At 36.1% G+C, this 19,923-nt stretch overlaps 1 protein-coding gene across 6 annotated transcripts in view; it reads left to right on the forward strand.

Annotated features, from left to right (window-relative positions):
• Nucleotides 1-19,923, forward strand: part of CEP152 (centrosomal protein 152) — a 119,594-nt gene that overhangs the window by 37,391 nt on the left and 62,280 nt on the right. For all 6 annotated transcript variants that reach the window (XM_082452984.1, XM_082452983.1, XM_082452986.1 and 3 more), the window contains 3 exons: nt 357-448; nt 1,211-1,374; nt 15,707-15,902. In XM_082452984.1, the coding sequence (XP_082309110.1) occupies nt 357-448; nt 1,211-1,374; nt 15,707-15,902 (452 nt within the window). The remainder of the gene's footprint in view (nt 1-356; nt 449-1,210; nt 1,375-15,706; nt 15,903-19,923) is intronic.

A 19,923-nucleotide genomic window follows, 5' to 3' on the forward strand; every position in this document is an offset into this window, starting at 1 on the left:
CAAAGAATTTTTGCTCTGGCTTTCTGTGAGCTGGAATGTTCTGCTCCTATTAAAGGACTTGTGGAGTGTTAAGGTCTGTAGACGTGGCTGATTTGATTCATGGCAAGGTCACAGTAGCCTGTGTCTTCAACTTCCCAAGGACCTATGGGGAGCCATACTAAATCTTGGAAACGTCTGCACCAGACCTATGCCTTCTGGGTCCTACTAGCTATACCTTTGTGCTCCTAAAAAGGTAGTTAAAAGGTAATAAAGCAGAACTCCACCTTCTGTAGCCTCAGTGGATTCAAGTTCTTCTGTACGTCACAGGCACTTTGTCCCTTTACATCTGGTGTGTTCTATGATTCTTTCTCCCACAGGCTCAGTACAGGAGGTGGCTCAGCTACAGCTCCAGATGCAGCAAGCACAAAAGGCACATGCTATGAGTGAAAACATGAACAAGGCTTTGCAAGTGAGTGTTGCCACTTGAAAGAGACTCCATGGGTAACTGAATTAGGCATTGGTTACATCACCTTTCTGAGCCTTGGCTTTCTCTATATAAAAGAGGTGGCTGGACCGTCTCCAGTCCAGCCCATGGGAGTTGTTGACAACCTCACCCACACATCTAGGTAGTCAGGCCCAGGTCTGTCCAACTGCAGAGCCAGGAACCAGCCCCTTCCTTCACATGGCGTATCCTTTCATCTCTGGAGGTGTCCCAGAGATAAGTTTATCTACAGGTGTGGGAAACCTACAAGTTACCTGCCATTCTCTCACATCCTCCTCCAGCACCCACTTAACGTTTTCCACTGGAGGAAGAGTTCCAGTATTGCCTCCACTGGAAAGACGCATCTTTTGCCTTTTCACCACTGGCAGACTAAAGTGCAACCCTTTCTTGGAAAACTGGTCTCCTCTGTCCTCTACTCTAGTAAGCCAATGTGTGCTGCCACCAGCTTCTCGGCTCAAGGGAGGCTTTTTGCGGAGGACAAAATGTAAGTGAGGGAGGAGTGAGAGAAGCTGTTTACATCTGTTTTCTCATTCATTTATTCATTTGTTCATTCGACTTACTTGAAACCCTGACATGTGCTACCTTTATATTTTTAATGTATGCCAAAAATGCATTTGAAGAAGCGTTTTTGCCTTCTATTGATCATTAAAATGAATTTTGAAGAATAAAATGACTGATACCTTCTTATAAAAAATAATGAATATAACTTGCAATACTTTTGTGTTTTAGGAGGAAATAAAAGAACTAAAAGATGAAATTTCTCTCTATGAATCTGCTGCAAAACTAGGAATATTTCCAAGTGACTCAGAAGGAGAATTAAATATAGAACTCACTGAATCGTATGTGGATTTGGGTATTAAGAAAGTCAACCGGAAAAAATCCAAAGTTAAGAGGTATCTAGAAAATACTTTACTATAGAAGAATTCACATTAATAATATTGATGGTGCATAATAAAAGGGGTTCTTGGGCTTCCCTGGTGGCGCAGTGGTTGAGAGTCTGCCTGCCAATGCAGGGGACACGGGTTCGAGCCCTGGTCTGGGAAGATCCCACATGCCGCGGAGCAACTAGGCCCATGAGCCACAATTACTGAGCCTGCGCGTCTGGAGCCTGTGCTCCACAACAAGAGAGACCGCGATAGTGAGAGGCCTGCGCACCGCGATGAAGAGTGGCCCCCACTTGCCACAACTAGAGAAAGCCCTCGCGCAGAAATGAAGACACAACACAGCCATAAATAAATAAGTAAAAGACTTTCAAAAAAAAAAAAAAAGGGGTTCTTGAGTGCAGAACAGTATATTTTAGTAATTTCTAATGAAGTTGCAATGTCTGAAATCAAAATTAACAAAAACCTCAAGTATTAATATTGTACTGTCCCAATAGCAGTAGGGCACCTCAGTTTCAATAAGGTAAAAATGATTTAGTTAAAATATGTAAGTTAAATTCTATGACTTAAATTATGTATGTTTTATTATTAAGGTTGGGGCATATTATTTTTATGATGTTAACTCTGTGTGTTGGAAGTAGGCATTTATCAATGGTATATGAGAAACTGAGCATTAATTTTCCCTAGGAACCTTACTGTGACCTTAGTTTTAAAATACGGACTCTGTCTTTTACACTTAACGCAGATATCTTAACACTGCTTAACACAGATATTTTTAGCAATCTCATGGAAGGGAGTGCTTCATCCTCCCTTCTAGGGACCAGCGTGGGTGGGGGGGGGAGTGGTCGTGGTAGAAGAGGGAGCACATTTAGATACCATTAAACACTTAAAAGATGAACGAAGGAAAGGATGTATATTTTGAAGCACTTGCTATTTGTAAGGGGCTATGCAAGGCTCTGGGAGTAGAGTACAAAAGATGAGATAGACATTCTCCCTTCCCACAGGGAGTTTATATTTTGTCTGATGGGGAAAAGGAGACACAGTTGTAAGCAACTAAGTACTGTGTGCTAAATGTAATGCTTGATGTACAAAGGGGCATTTATCCATTTGTTCTAGTGGCCTGCGATACAGATGAAAGATGAAAGAGATTGTATTCAGGCTAAGGAAAGCCTTTCTTGAATGCATTCTTTTTTTTTTTTATCTTTTGGCCACACTGCGTGGCATGTGGGATCTTAGTTCCCTGACCAGGCATCGAACCCGTGCCCCCTGCAGTGGAAGTGCGGGGTCCCAACCACTGGACCACCAGGGAAGTCCCCCTTGAATGTATTCTTTTTTTTTTTATAAATTTATTTATTTATTTTTAGCGTGTTGGGTCTTTGTTTCTGTGCGAGGGCTTTCTCTAGTTGCGGCAAGTGGGGGCCACTCTTCATTGCTGTGCGCAGGCCTCTCACTGTCGTGGCCTCTCTTGTTGCGGAGCACAGGCTCCAGACACGCAGGCTCAGTAGTTGTGGCTCATGGGCCCAGTTGCTCCGCGGCATGTGGGATCTTCCCAGACCAGGGCTCGAACCCGTGTCCCCTGCATTGGCAGGCAGATTCTCAACCACTGCGCCACCGGGGAAGCCCTTGAATGCATTCTTGAATGAAACCACCACCATCTTGTTTATAGATTAAGACTGAGTTTGCCATCGTTAGTGTTTCTTGAAAGTATTTACTACCTGTTATGTTTCAGGTATCATGCAACTAAATACAAATGTATAAATCTCCTGAAAGGTTTGTTCCACAATAAGTTTTAGAACTTATGCTGTGATTCCATTTTCAAAACAGTAAAATGAGATTCAGTAAATTAAAATCTCAGTCAGGTGATGCTGTGTTCCATCATGTGGAACATGATGTTGCATTAGCTGAGTAAGTTTCCATTTATCTGGCGGTCAGTCTTTAGGGACTCTCATCTCAACAGATCCCAACGACAATCTAGAAAGAAGCCAAGACGCAAACAGCAGACCAAGATTATGTGATGTATTTATTAGGAGCCACCTTGGGGCTCTTATCCCAGGGCCATATTGACTTAGATTTGTTGGTACCCCATGGGTTACCTGATTTCCTAACTGACCACAGAGTAACTGGGTCAGGGAGTTGGGAGAGGTGCTGCCAGGGCTTCAGCCAGACGGCTATGCCTCAGCAAGGAGAGAACTACAGGAGCCCACAGTGCCGGAGCTGCCGAGCACCGGGGGAAGCAGCTTTATACATCTAGGCCTGTTCTGATCCACATCAGAATGTCCACATTCATGATCCTGAGTGGTCGAAGAAAGCCTTCAGCTTTGGTTAGTTAATTAAAGCAAAAAGAGGATGAATGTGCTTTAAACAGATTTACATAAAAATTTAAAGTTAAAATGTAGTCATCTGGAAAATTTACTGCTGTGAATGCCTCATTTCCTGTTAATGCCAGATTAATTCTAAGGGGCTAGTGGAAAGAGCACGGTCTTTAGATCCAGATTTGTTTTGAATCATAATTTTGCCATTTATTACTAACTTTATGACCTTGGGCACGTTTCTTGACTTTTCTGAGCCTGTTTTCTTATCAGGCTTTTTCTATCAGGTAGATTATAGCATATCCCTTGGGGGATAAAACAAGGATTAAAATAGATAATGAATATAAAGGGCCTCATGTAATAAGTTCTGGCACATATTAGGCACTTAATCAGTGGTAGCTGTTACTATTTTAGTTAAGAGATGCTTGGTTAAAATATACCATTGATCAGATTTTATATTAATCAACTTTTGATTGGACACATATTTTATAAAAAGTCCTTGATCCTCATTTAAATCTTGGGGAAAACGTGGGATCCACATTGTCATTTTAGAGTTGGGAAAACCGGAGCTCAAAGAGCTGAACTCCTTAGCCCAAGAAGACAGACCCTTAGCAGCAGAACCAGTACTTAAACCCAAAACTTGACTGTCATGTAAATCTGTTGGTTCTTATTTGCATGACAGTCAACCTTTTTGCCTTAAACTTCATTCTTCTATATATATATATATATATTTTTTTTTTTTTAGAGGATTAACGATTTAGTTCCTGCCAAAAAAGATTTCTCTCCAACTTATTACTTTAATTTGTGCCATAATTAGCCTGGGAATTGGGTAAATAATACATGTATATGTGTATAGGTTTGTTTTTCCAAGTAGACTTACTCCATCATGATGTTTACTAAAATGTATTTACTTCTTTGCCCTTTCTATTTAATTAGTACTTATAACCCAAATCCTACAGTAATTTAAAGCACATTCCTATAGATAATAAACTTGAGATATCACATTGCTATCGTACCAAAAGGAATGCCAGCTTCATTCAACCAAGAAAGTGGGGAATAACTAAAGCAGGTGGGTAGTCACTGAGGCTCAGTAAGGAGATGTTCAATGAAGTACAGGATAGGTGAGAAAGATTAGCTTATAGCCTTCCCTCCCACCAGCACTTTAATGGATAAGAATTCAGCTTTGAGGAAAAAGTAAAAATATTTATTCTTAGTTCAAAGTGAGAGGAGATATAGGAGAGATTAGATTTGTACCTTTCCTCTGCTGAATTGTGGTTCTTAGAACAAAAGGAAGCAGCACTTTCCCAGTGTTGAGAATTTTAGTTCTTTGTTGACTTGAGCTGCTTTCAAATCACTGACCCAAATATTAGCGTCTCCAAGCTTTCACTCCCGACTACCACCTCCCTCAAGCTACTGCCTAGTAAACTTTAAGGGTTTAGCCTCAGTGTTCTATTTCACGTTCATGGAATTTGAGTAGCTAAATCTTCATGCAGCCTGCAGACGGCTTCCCCTCTCCCTTATTGTAGTTGGCTGCGAAGCTCAACTAATAAACATTTAACAAGTGGAATGCCTTCTCCCTAGGTCTTCTCAGCAGGCTTCATAAGGGACTACAGTTTATTTGGATTGAGGGGAACCAACCTTCACAGGGCTCACTAGTGAGCCTAATATAGGGCTGGTCACCACTGCTGACTTTTCCCTTTTGGGAAAGAAGAGAAAATTATTTTAGCAAGCACTCTCCCTGCTCTGACTTGGCTCCCTCTAGGAGTACATGATGTGCTATTTCAGTGGTCAACGTTCAGTAAGAAAAGAAGTTAGGGATGCATAATTTGTTAAGTGCTGAAAGTTAGTTCATGTCTTACAGCACAGGAAGATGCATTGCAATATGTTTTATAGTTCTTATATAATTATATTTATGTCTTACATTTCTGTATAAGTAGAAGTGGTTTAAGTTGGCGATCTACACATACAGAAGTGTATACTTCTGTATATAGTGTAAATACATATATTTACACTATATATATTACACATATAGAAGTTGTGTATATTGATAAATATGTAGTATATCGCCAGGATCTCTTTTTGTAATATTAAAAAAAGCCTAATATTTTGTTCATCCTCTCTCTCTCTCTGTATACATATGTGTATAATACACACAATATACATATATATGTATGTGTGTGTGTATATATATATTTTTAACATTTCATTGGAAATCATCTGAAATTGAAAAACAGGAAAAAATATGTTAATTCAGGTACTATTCTTTCTTATTTTTAGAAGGACTTTAGTTTTTTCTTTCTTTCTTTATTTAGCAAACTGACTTTATTTAATAATGTGCCAGAAGTGTTAAATATATATATATATATATAGCACTTTAGGTCTGTGGTTTCTAGTTCAGATTTTTTTTTTTAAACATCTTTACTGGAGTATAGTTGCTTCACAGTGGTGTGCTAGTTTCTGCTCTATAACAAGGTGAATCAGCTATACATACACATATATCCCCATATCTCCTCCCTCTTGCGTCTCCCTCCCACCCTCCTTATCCCACCCCTCTAGGTGGTCACAAAGCACTGAGCTGATCTCCCTGTGCTATGCGGCTGCTTCCCACTAGCTGTTTTACATTTGGTAGTGTATATATGTCCATGCCACTCTCTCACTTTGTCCCAGCTTACCCTTCCCACTCCCCCGTCCTCAAGTCCATTCTCTACGTCTGCGTCTTTATTCCTGTCCTGCCCCTAGGTTCTTCAGAACCACTTTTTTTTCTTTTTTTTTTTTTTTTTAGATTCCCTATATATGTGTTAGCATACGGTATTTGTTTTTCTCTTTCTGACTTACTTCACTCTTTATGACAGACTCTAGGTCCATCCACCTCACTACAAGTAACTCAATTTCATAGAAAGACTTTAGTTTTTTAGAACATTTTTAGATTTACAGAAAAATTAATATAGTACAAAGAATTCCCCTATACTGTGCACCCATTTTTCCCTGTTAACATCTTACGACAACATGGTATCTTTGCTACAACTAATGAACTAATATTGATGGATTATTATTAACTAACGTCCATAGTTTATTTAGACATCCTTAGTTTTTACCTCATGTCCTTTTTCTGTTCTGGGATTGCACCAGAATACCTCCTTACATTTTGGAGTCATTTTTCCTTAGGTTCCTCCTGACTTTCCTTGTTTTTGATGACCTTGACAGTTTGAGAAATACTGGTCAAGCATTTTGTAGGAGGGAAGAGCCTCTTGGAATTGATGTTTTTCTCATGGGTGGAACCAGATGAGGTTCCATTTTCATCACATCACTTTAAGGGTACATACTATCAGCTGTTTATTTCTTTTCAAAAATAACTTTCTCCTTTATTATGGAAAAATTAGGAAATACGGATTAAAAGCACCCATAATCTTACTTCACCCCCCATGAAGAAAACCACTATTAGCATTTTGGTATTAACTTCCACATTATCTGTTTTGTAGGTTTCTAAAGGATAAAATATTATTGAATATACTACTTTATAATGTATCTTTTAACTTAGTACGTTCTGAAATCTTTAGATGTCAGTAAATGTTGTAAATACTTACTAGTGGATATGTGGATGAATGAACTATATTTTAGTTAGTAATACACTATTTAAAATTTTTTTAAACTGTAAGTAATGCAGTATTATAAGCATACTTGTTGTCGAGTCTTTATTCATGTCTTTGGTTATTTCCTTAAGATGTGGGTGAATATTCTTGTTAAAGAGTATGCGTGTTTGAGGCTTTTGATACAAGTGTTGTCAAGCAACCCTGTAGTTTGCATTATTACCCACATCGTGTGAGGGTACCTATTTCTCTGTACCCTATCCATTGCTGAGGGTTATCACTTTTCCTGTTTAAAAATTTTATAAAGTTGGATCCATCACTTTTTTCCCTTATGATTTCTTGATGGTATTTCTCTAGTACTTTTTATAGTTTTATTTTACCTTTTAAAACTTTTAAAATTGTGAAATATAACACATAAAGAAGAGTGTATGAAACATGAGTATATAGCTTAATGCATGATTTTAAAGTGAATTCCCATGGAACTACCACCGAGGCCAAGAAATAAACATTGTCAGCAGCTGCCTATATTCCTCTTTCCAGTCATAACCTTGAGGTTACTACTATCTTAACTGTTACGGTAATTATTTTCTGGCTTTTTGTTCTTTTAAGACCTAATTATCCATGCCTAAACACTATAGATTAGGTTTGCCTTTATTTAGAGGGAACTCATACATTAGGTGGTTTTTCTTTTTCCTTTTCTTCTACAGCTTTATTGAGATATACAGTTGACCCTTGAGCAATATGGGTTTGAACTGCAGGGGTCCACTTATACGTGGATTTTTTTCAATAAATATGGTACGTGTATTTTTATTTTACAGGTGGTGGGGGGGATTGGTGCCCCCAACCCTCCACATTGTTCAAGGGTTAGCTATATTTCAGATATCATAAAATTCACCCATTTGAAGTGTACACAGTTCAATGTGTTTAGTACACCCAGAGTTGTCCATCTATCAGTACAACCTAATTTTAAAACATTTCAATATCCCTCACAAGAAACCCAATACTTTTTACCAGTCATTCCCCATTATCCTGTCCTCACAGCTCAGGCAAACACTAATCTACTTTCTACCTCTATGGATTTGCCTGTTCTGTACATTTCACTTAAATGGATTCATATAATATGTGGTCTTTTGTGATTGGCTTCTTTCACTTAGCTCATAATGCTTTCAAGGTTCATCCATGTTGTAGCATGTATCAGTACTTTAACCCATTTTATAGCCAAATAATACTCCATTGTATGAATTTACCACATTTTGCTTATTTATTCATCAGCTGATGGACATTTATTTGGATTGTTTCAATGTTTCTACTTTTTGGCTATTATGAATAATGCTGCAAATTTTTGAGTGGACATATGTTTTCAAACTATGTTTAGCATTTTGAAAAATGGTCAGACAGTTCAAAGTGGCTGCACCATTTTACATTGTCACTGGCAATGAATGAAGGTTTCAATTTTTTCATATCCTCATCAGCACTTGGTATTTTCCATTTAAAAAATTATAGTTTCTTCGTGGGTATGGAATGGTTTCTCATCATGGTGATTTGCTAATGATGTGGTTTTTACTTAATGGCTAATTATGTTGAACATCTTATCATGTGTTTATTGGCCATTGTATATTTTCTTTGGGGAAATGTCTATTCACATCTTTTGCCCATTTTAAAATTGGGTTGTCTTTTTATTGTTTAGTTTTAAGAGCTCTTTATATATTCCAAGTTTAAGTTCCTTGTCAGATATATGGTTTGGATATATTTTCTCCTGTTCAGTGGGTTGTCTTTTCACTTTCTTGATAGCATCCTTTGAAGGACAAAAGTCTTTAACTTTATAAAGTCCAACTTATGTATTTTTTCTTTGGTTGCTTGTGCTTTTGGTATCTAAGAAACCATTTTCTGATCCAGGGCTCTGAAGATTTATACCTATGTTATCTTATAAGAGTTTTATCTCTTACATTAAGTCTTGAGATCCATTTTGAATTAATTTTTGCATATAATATGAGATAGGGTTCTAACTTCATTCTTTTGTATGTGGATAGCCAGTTGTTTCATACCATTTGTTGAAAAGACTATTCTCCATTAAATTGTTTTGGCACCCTTGTTGAAAATCTATTGACTGTGAATGTGAGGGTTTATTTCTGGGCTCTCAGTTTTAGTCCAGTGATCTATATGTCCTTAGGCTAGTACCACACTGCCTATAGATTGCTATATCTTTGTAGTAACTTTTGAAATTGGAAAGTGTGGGTCTTCCAACTTTGTTTTTCTTTTTCAAAATTTCTTTGGCTAATCTGGGTCTCTTGCCTTTCCCTATGAATTTTAGTATCAATTTGTCAATTTCTGCAAAGAAATCAGCTGAGCTTTTGATAGGGGTTGCAGGGAATCTGTAGAACAATATTGTGTTCTGATCCCTGAACATGGGATGTTTTTCCATTTATTTAGGTCTTCTTTTATTTCTTTCAGTGTACCAGTCATCTACTTTTATAATTTTGTGCTTTTCAGTGTACTAGTCATATGTCTTTGTTAAACTTACTCCAAAGTATTTTATTCTCTTGCCTATTCTTTTTGCTGGATTGTTTTCTTAATTTTATTTTCAGGAGGTTCACTGCTAGTGTGTAGAAATACAATTGATTTTGTATATTGATCTTGTATCCTGCCACATTGCTGAACTTGTTAATTAGTTCAAATAGTTTTTTAGTGGATTCCTTAGGATCTTTTATATTCAAGATCATGTCATCTGAAAATAGAGATAGTTTTACTTCCTTCTTTCCAATCTGATGCCTTTCACTTCTTTTTCTTGACTAATTGCTCTAGCTAGAATCTCTAGTACAATGTTGAATAGAAGTGGCAAGAGCAGACATCCTTGTCTTGCTCCTGATTTTACAAGGAAGTATTCAGTCATTCTCCATTAAGCATGAATTCTGGCTGTTAGTTTTTCATAGATATAGGTTCTTTAGATTTTTTTCACCAAAATTTTGTTTGTGGAACTTATGTTGTAGCTTGTAGCTGTAGCTCATTCATTTATATATGTAAATATATGTGTGTGTGTTTGTAACTTTATTTGTATGAATATTCCACAGTTTATTTTCCATCCTACTGTCCATAGAGTCTTAATGTTATTTCCTGGTACAATGTGCATACATTTCTGTTGGGTATATAATATGAAGTGAAATTGCTTGTAGTACTTGTGTTTCAACTTTAATAGGTAATGCCAAACTGTTTTCTAAAGTAGTTGTGCCAGTTTACATCCCCACCAGAAGTGTATGAAAGTTTTGATTGCTCTGTCTTCTTGATATTACTTGTTATTGTCAGTCTTTTAGTTTTAGCCACTTAATGTGTAGTGATATTTTATTGTGGTCTTTATTTGCATTCTCCCAGATTATTAATGAGATTGCACTCCATTAAAAAAATATGCCTATTGTGTTTATTGGTGGCTTGTGTGTGGTTGTGTGTGTGTGTGTGTGTGTGTGTGTGTGTGTGTGAAGAAGGACTTGTTCATGTTCCTTCTCAGTTTTTACATGATTTTTTGTGTGTGCATGTGTTCTGTTGATTTATAGGCATTTTTGTTGAAAACTGTTCTAGATAAGAGCTCTTTGATGTTATGTGTGTTGCAAATATCTCCTCTCACTCACTTCTTCTCTGTCTCCCCTCTGGCTTGCCTTTTTAACCTTTTAATGTATCTCTTGATGAATGGAAGTTTTTAAACTTTAGTCAAATTTATCCATCTTCATGGTTAGTGCTTTTATAGTCCCTTTAAGAAACCTTTCCTTACTTCAGGATCATGAAGCTATTCTCTTATGCTGCCTTCTAAAAGCTTTATTGCTTTGCCTTATACTTTAGTTTTACCATCTATCTGGAATTGCTGTTCTTATTAGGGTTTTTCTGATTATTCTTGCTCATTTACACTTCCAAATGAACTTTATATTTAACTTGTTCTGTTCCAGGAAAAAAATCCTGATAATATTTTTATTAGGATCATCTTAAGTATATAAACCCAGGGAGAATTGATATCTTTATGATGTTGAATTTACTTAAGAATATAACATGTCTTTTCATTTGCTTAAATCTATTTTTGTCTTTCAAGTGTGTTTTGAAGTTTTTCACATTTAGGTTTTGCACAATTCGTGTTAAATTGATGCCTAGGTATTTTATTTTGCAATAGTGAATGGCATGTTCTTTTCCATTATTTCTTCTGAGTATTGTTTGTATATATTATTTCTATATTGTGTGTTATAACCTGTTGCCTTCTAATTCTCTTATTGTTTGTAATAGTTTTTCCATTAGATTTGAAGTTTTTTAGATATAATTATATCATCTGCTAATGGAGATAATTTTACCTCTTCCTTTCCACTTATGCTCCAAATTGCTTTCTTTTTAAGGTTACATTAGAGTTCCTCTAATTTATTTTATTTAAATAGCAGTAGTATAAATGTTCTTTTCCAAAGTGGTCATACTATTTTGCATTTCCAAAAGCAAAGTCTGAGAGTTTCAGTTGTTCTGTGCCATTTTTAAATCTTGATAGCCAATCTTTTAAAATTTGAGCACTTCTAGTTTGTGTGTAGTAATATCTCATTGTGGTTTTAACTTGTATTTCCCTAGTGGCTAATAAAGTTAAACATCTTTTGATATGCCTCACTTTCCTTTTTTCTTGTTGTGCTTAATTATCATTTGTATATGTTGTTTGGTCTTCATATATTTCAGGATACAAGCCCTTTGTCTGATATGTGTTGTGAATATTTTCCTGCACTCTTTGGTTTATCTTATCATTTTCTTAACGGTATCTTTTGAGGAGCAAAAACTTAAGTTTTTATGAATTCAGATTTATCAATTGTCTCATTTATAGTTCATGGTTTTTGTGTATTATTTTAACTCAATGTTACAAAAATTTTCTGTTATGATTTTAGAAATTCGATAGTTTTAGCTCTTATATTTACATTTATGATCCATTATGAGTTAATTTTTTAGTATGGTGTGAGGGAAGGATTGATGTTTATTTTTTTCATTCCAGTATCCAATTGATCTAATCCCATTTGTCAGAAAAGCTTTTCTTTCCCAATTGAATTGCCTTGGTATCTTTGTTGATAATCAGTTGACCATATGTTTGTGGGTCTATTTCTGTATTGTCCATTCTGTTCCAGTGATCTTTTCGGTGATGACAGTCTTGATACTGTAGCTTTATAGTTTTGAAATGGGTTGGACACATCCTTCAACTTTGTTGTTTTCAAAATTGTTTTGGCTATTCTAAGTTCTTTGCATTTCAAAATAAATTTTATGATTAGCTTGTCAACTTCTACAAAAAATGTCCTTTGGAATTTTAATTTGAAATGTGTTGAATCTATAGATCAATTTTGGGAGAATTGACATCTTAAGATATTGCTGTTTGTCAATTATACCTCGATAAAGCTGGGGGAATTAAAGAAATTGAGTTTTCCAATTTCTGAACATGCATGCTATACTTCTCTATTTAGGCCTTCTTCAGTTTCTCTCAGTAATGTTTAGTAGTTTTCAGTGTAGAGATCCCTTTGGTAGATATCATTTCCCTTTAGCTGAAGAATCTCCTCTGGCATTTCTTCCAGAGCATGTCTGTTGGCAACAAATTCTTAGTTTCCTTATATGAAAATGCCCTTATATTTGCTGATTATAGAATTCCGGATCAACTGTTCTTTAATTTCAGCGCTTTAAAGATATGCTCTTCCACTGTCTCTGGCCTCATTGGTTTCTGAAGAGAAATCTATTGTTATTTGAGTCATTGTTTCTGTATGTAATATGTAGTTTTTCTTCTGTTGTGTTCAAAAAAGATTTTTTTTCTTTTTTTTTTTTTCAGTTTTCAGCACTTTGATTACAATGTGTCTAAGTGTATTTTTCTTTTAGTTTATTTCATTTGGGGTTCACTGAGCTTCTTGAAAATGTAAATTTATTATGTCTTTTACCAAATTTGTGAAAATGTTGAATATTTTCTTTGAATATTTCTTCGAATATTTCTTCGAATATTTTTTCTGCCCCATCTCTTTCTCCTCTCCTTCTGGTTCTCCAATTATACATAATGTTAAATCTTTTTATATTGTCCCACAGTTCCCTGAGACACTGTTCATTTTTTTTTTTCTGTTTTCATGTTAGATGATTGCTATTGAACTATTTTCATGTCCACTCATTCTTTCCCCTGTCATTTCTATTCTATTGAGCCTGTCCAGTGAGGTGTGTTTTTTTTTTTTTTTTTAACTTTTAGATATTGTATTTTTCAATGATAAAATTTCCATTTGGTTCTTCTAAAGTTTTTATTTCTCTGTTGAGAATTCCTATCTTTTCGTTCATTTCAAATATGTTTCCTTTACTCATAAAGCATAGCTATTAGCTGCTTTAAATTTTTAAAACTCTTTGTGATAGTTCCAGCATTTGGGCTTTCCTTGTTAGTTTTATGTTGAGTAATTTTAGATTGTATAGTAGACATTGTGATTTTTATGTTGTATAGAAACTTGTATGGGTGTTTCAAATCTTAGTTCATTTTTCCAAGCCTTTGCCACATTGGTTTGAATCTGTTCTGTGTATGCACCTCTCAAGGGTTAGTCAGTGTGAGACTTGTGTGTGTGGTTCAAATTTCAGTTAACTTCTCCAAATCTTTGCTGGTTTGAGGGTCTGTTCTATGCATGCATAGTTCAGGGCTTACACTGAGGCTTGTTTATACACAGAATCCAGAATTCCTTTCTCTGGTCCTCTCCTCCCCAGGAATCTTCCTGCACTCTCTCTTTATCATTGGTTTTAGCAATTTGATGTTGATGTAGCTTATGGTGGTTTTCTTCATGTTTTTTGTGCTTGAGATTTATTGAGCTTCTAGGCTTTATGGGGTTTTAATTTTCAGGTAATAGAAAAATTTTAGTTAATATTTTTTCAAATAATTTTTCTATCCCCTCCCCACTCTTCTTCTGGGACTTAACTATAGTTAGGTTAGAAAACTTAATATGCTCTATGTACTTCTGGTCTTCTTCCTCTGTGTGTTTAAATTTGCTGTGTCTTTATATCAGTGGATCTTTACTTCTGCCATATTAAATATGCTGTTAATCTCATTCAGTATGTATATTTTTTCAGATGTTTTAATTTTTTGTCTCTAAGTCCAATCTGGGGCATAAAGTCTACTATTTCTCTCCTCATTGTTTTCATGTTTTTTTCTCTACCTTCTTGAACATATGGAATATACTTAATTGTACTACCTGTGTCATTCAGGTCAATTTCTCCTGGTTATGGTTTGTATTTTCTTTCCTGCTTTATTTGCATGCTTTGTAAATTTTGATTGGATGCTGGACATTTTGAATTTTATGCTTTAGATTTTGGACTTTATTGTATTTTAAAAAATATTGTTATCCTTTTTCTGTGACACACTTAAGTTACCTGGAATTCATTTGATCCTTTCAAGACTTCTTTGTAGGCTTTGTTAGATCAGATTTAGAGCAGCCTTTAATCTGGGGCTAATTTGCCCTTATTACTAAGGCACTATTTGATGCTCTGTGAATTAGGAAGTCTTTCCACTATGGTTCATTTTCCTGTGGTTTTTTTCCCTGGCCTTGAGGTAATTTTCTCACATGCATCCACAGATCTCCAGAGCTCTCTTTCTGTGTAGCTACCTCTCCCACAGTATTTCTCTCCTCAGATTCTAGCAATTTTGGTTTCCCCATACTGAATTCTGCAACTCGGTGAGATTGCTGGACTCTGGGTTTCTTCCTTCTGTGCTACAGGCTGGAAATTCTCCAGGCAGAAAGCTGTAGCAATTATAGGGCTTACCTTGTTTGTTTTCCTATTTTCAGGGATCACTCTGCTGTGCTGCATGTTGTCTAATGACTGAACACCACCATTTCATATATTTTATTTGGTTTTCTAGTTTTTTTAAGACAGGAAGATAAATCCATTCCTTTTAATCCATTATGGCGAGGAACAGAAATACTCATTCCAATTTTTGAATGTATTGACAAACTAAAGCGGGGATTAAATTAGCATGACATTTATTTTTGTTATTCTTTCTTTTCAGTTGATCAGGTATCCACCTAGACTTGTGTTTTAGTAGAAGAGATACAGGAATTGTTGGTTAGGATGACTAGTGTTTTACTCTTCATTTCGTCCTTTATTTTCACTTTGTTTCTCTTGGAGTGATGAAGGACATGTATATATAGCATGCAATTTACCAAAAGTAAAAATGCATGCCATAATGAAGTTCGTATGGTTGAACTTTCTGTGAGGCAGCAAGACTAAGCTGAAGAAGGGTCTTCCTGTGAATGAACTTATTTCTGTATATGGGAATGTGTCAAAGGCAATATCCTGTGTATGACAAAATTTAAAATTGTTTTTGAAATACCAGTATATAGTTGTATGGGTTACAAAACATGGTTACCACTGCAGCTAGTTGCTTTTAAGGAATAGCCGTGCTTGATTTGTTACTTGATTTAACATTAAATATGATAATTTTTCCGTTAGCATTGTACAGCAGGAAGACCCAGCTGAAGAGCTTTCCAAAGATGAGGTCATTCTGAAACTGAAAGCAGAGGTGCAGCGTTTGCTGGGTAGCAACTCCATGAAGCGTCATCTGGTGTCTCAGTTACAAAACGATCTCAAAGACTGTCATAAGAAAATCGAAGATCTCCAAGTGGAGAAGGATGAAAAAAGCATCGAGGTAGAGTTTATAAAGCTAAAATGCCGTTTTTCAAGACTTAATAAAGAAAACGCTTACAGTTTTCACATTTAAATTGAACTTTTGTCTTTCAGGGATTCATTTGATTTTTTTAAAGCAGAATGGTTTTTTATTTATTTATTTTACAAATGACTTTTATTTTATTTTATTTTTGGTCGCGCCACGCAGCCTGTGGGATCTTAGTTCCCCGACCAGGGATCGAACCTGCGACCCCTGCAGTGGTAGCTCGGAGTCCTAACCACTGGACCGCCAGGGGATTCCCCATTTGACTTTTTTATAAGTAAAGTTTAAAGAAAGAAATGCCACTTAAAGGAATATACCTTCTGGTTACTCTTGGCACCTAGTAAATGAGATGCCAATTAGGTAAAATTCCTTAACCACAAATCCAAGGAAGCATTCTACGTAACAAGGTGTCTGCATTTCCTCAAGATTGGCTTGTATCAACAGTGCTTTAAAATCTAGTTAAATTCTCCACAGTGAAATCCTCTAGCATTTTGTCTGAGATTTCTCTGGCCCCTGTTCTTAAAATAATAGTCATTCTATATTTTAAAAGAAATTAATTCTATGGTGGTGGTGTTACAGGTGGGAAAGGTATGGAATCAGGTATGTCAGAGTGCTTGAAATCCACCTTTATATCCTTCAGTTAGCATCCTTGTTTTACAGATGAGGAAAATGAAGCTGGAGGAATTTGTGACCCTTCTGAGGTGAGAGTCAGTCTTTGGGCAAACTGAAACTAAAATACTGGACTAATTAATAGGTCAAGGTTATTTCTCCAAGATCGTGCTATCAGAGATCTTTAGGGTTGCCCTCCTTCAACAGCTGCCTTTTTCACCCTTCCCTATTTCTAAATCCCAGCTCATTTCTATTCCCAGTAGAAAGTAATACATGAAAGACCTAGAAACAAAGAGGAAAGGGAAGGTGAAAAATGAATGTAGGTAGTATATTCCTATTTCTCCTGGATGGAAATGACATTTTACTTCCTACTTTGGTACTGTTTTATCTCCTGATCCTTAAACTAGGAGTTGTATTCATTAAAACAGCCCTATTAAAGCAAAGTGTGCAAGATGTTCTCTGGTGTTTATTATTATGGAATTTTAATCGTGCCTAGTTTGCTTTCCAGAAATAATAGTGTGTTTTCACTGTGAAAGCCCTGCCCGGTTTGGTTCTTTCTTCCGAGTAACTACATTTGATGAGCACATTGATTTCATTGTTAATAACCAAATGAGAAATGGGAGAATGTGCTTTCCCCCAGCACATTTAACATCTTTAAATCAAGCTGTTTTATTTTTTTCCATATGTTTCTTATAAAGGATGGGAATGAAAACTTGCGTTAGATTAGAGTTGATTAGTTTAATAAGCATTTTGGTGAGAGTGTGCTAAGAGTAGGAACCTGATTTTGAGTCTGAACCTTAGCTTAGGTATCTTGGTGCTTTCTTTGTTCTATATTGAAATCACTAGTGGCATTTGCTGTACAGATACACTTTCACATGTGTGGCCATTGCTGGTGGCTATTCCTTGTGTTGTTTTAGGCCTTTCCCTTTGCCTCCATACTCTATAGTCTGTTTCATCAGTGGATCGAAGGGAACTATCTCATCTTTGAATACTCTTTTTGCCCAGCTAGCCTTTTGCCCTAGTGATTTCTCAGCAGTCTACATTTGGTTTTTCTTAAAGTGTGACTTCAGCCCTTGCTGGTTATGGCTGTTCTGCCTCACCTTATTATATAGGAATCTCTTGGGAGTATTGTCTTGATAATTCTCTACGTGTAGGAATCTCTTGGGAGTATTGTCTTGATAATTCTGTACGTGTTTGCTCAGTAGATATTTGCTGAATTACTACACATATTGACCCACTTCCTAGGTGGGGAAGAGGGAGAGGAAGTAGTAATTTAATCAACAGGTGGTCTTGAAATAAGCACTCAAGTTCACAGTCATCTAATTAGCAAATGGCCACCATCAAACTTGGCCTTTGCCTCCTGTTTCCCACATCTTTTCTAATGGAGCTTTCTATTTAGTCTGTGAAGTCAGAAAGCAGGGTTGGGGGTGTATGTGGAGGAAAAGCAAATCATTCAGTTTAAGCTTTTTTTTTTTTTTTTTTTTAAGCTACTCTGTGCAAGGTCTTGTGGGATTCAGTGATGAAAGAAACAATGGCCATTCCATGAAGGAACTTAGAATCTAGAACCTCACTATCCAATGGAAATATAATGATGCCACATATGTAATTTAAAATATCTAGTAGTCCCATTAAAATAGGTGAAATTGATTTTAATAATATATTTCATTTAACCTAGTATATACAAAATATTATCTTCTCAATGTGTGATCAGTATAAAATTATTAATGAGATGGTTTATATATTTTTTGCATGTGCTAAGTCCTTGAAATCTGGCACATATTTTCTCCTTATTGCACATTTCTATTTGGACAAGTCACATTTCAAGTACCCAACAACCATGTGTGCTTAATGGCTACCACAGTCAGTACTACAGATCTGTAAGGAGATGGACATGTTATAACTTTGTGTAATAAGAATTATGCTAATTACAAAGTGCTATTGAGAAGGCATAACTAACTGGGCTTGGGGGTGGGGGTGAGGTGGTAAGGTAGCCCTAGTGAAGTCTGTGAGGAGGGAACATTTGACCTCTGTCCTGAAGGATAAATCCAGGCGGGAAGGTGGAAAGAGATATTTCGGCTTTGAGCAGAAGTATGTAAAAAGATGGAGCAAATAAGCTAGAAGTTTATATTATATAAACTCAGTCTTTCTGAAATCTTTAATGAGGCGAAAATCATTCAGTGTCTCAATATCGATTTTTAGAAAGAATGATCATAGCTAGCATCAAATCCCGAGCTTAATGAAATGATGCTGAACTTCTTTGCTTGCTACAGGGATGTTAAGAGAAAGAACACATTAATTTAAACTTCCCTGGATGCCTTTTTAAAGAGAACTAGGCCATCAAAATCCTAAAGCCTTTCTATGTATTAAGAAGGGAGGCAAACATATTTACTGTGTAATCTTATTTGGCATGATTCTTTCATAAATGTTTTAAAGGTATTGATGTATTTATTGCTTTATACATACCTCATAGTACATTTTATATCTGTTTCTATCCATCTTATATAAAACAATTTAAAGTTATTACAGAGAGTCCATTTTTTTGCTTTCATGTCATGTGACTATTCATAGTAGTGCTGTTTTATGACATTTCCAGGATAATATGTGGTGAAAGTGAGGGGTCTGCCCATACATCACACTGTACAGTGATTGGGAGTGGATCAAATACTATGCTGTTCATTCCAGTTGAGCAACTGGGCCGTTAAGGTAGAATGTGGCAAAGGCCTTAGGAAAACCAGACTGGCTTACTAGCAGTCAGGGACCACATCTACACTGAATTTTTTGTAAGCTTAAGAAATAAAACACAGAGGCTTTTCTGTGTCTGGTACTTAATAGAGATCGTTACCTTCACACAAGCTGTGGTTAAAGCCATACTCTGATTCCAAGGGACTTGATAGGCAATGTTCAGTTCCCAACTCAGAAGGGTCCTAGCTAGAATTTTTTGAGACATAGAAATGAGGAAGATAGTATGAGAGCTGGTATATTCCATTTCTTGTTTTCTTGAAGATAATGTCTTCAGTATTCCAGCTTTGGAGAGAGGTTTTATTGCAGTGTTCAAATTGTCCTTCTCTTTTGAAAGATCTTCGTAAGAGTTTTGTGCTAACAAGTACTGCAAGTACGAAGTCCCTGTGTGCCTGCAGTGTGAAAATATGTCAAAATTGAGTGTAATAGCTAGCCATGAAGATTGTTTTTTCAGTGTATCAGTATGATGTTACTTTCATTCTTAGTAATAGAAACTCACCAGTGGGGAAGGAAGCACAAATGAATATTGTAAACTTTAAAAAGTAGAGGCTAAGTTAAAAAAAAAAAAAAAAGAAAGCCATTCTAATAAGTCAGTAAAATCCTTTAAAGTCTCATTAATACTCCCAAGTCTGGAGCAAAGCTAACAAGGTAG

Source organism: Balaenoptera physalus (assembly GCF_965194825.1).
Source record: "Balaenoptera physalus genome assembly, chromosome: 2".
Taxonomy (NCBI): domain Eukaryota; kingdom Metazoa; phylum Chordata; class Mammalia; order Artiodactyla; family Balaenopteridae; genus Balaenoptera; species Balaenoptera physalus.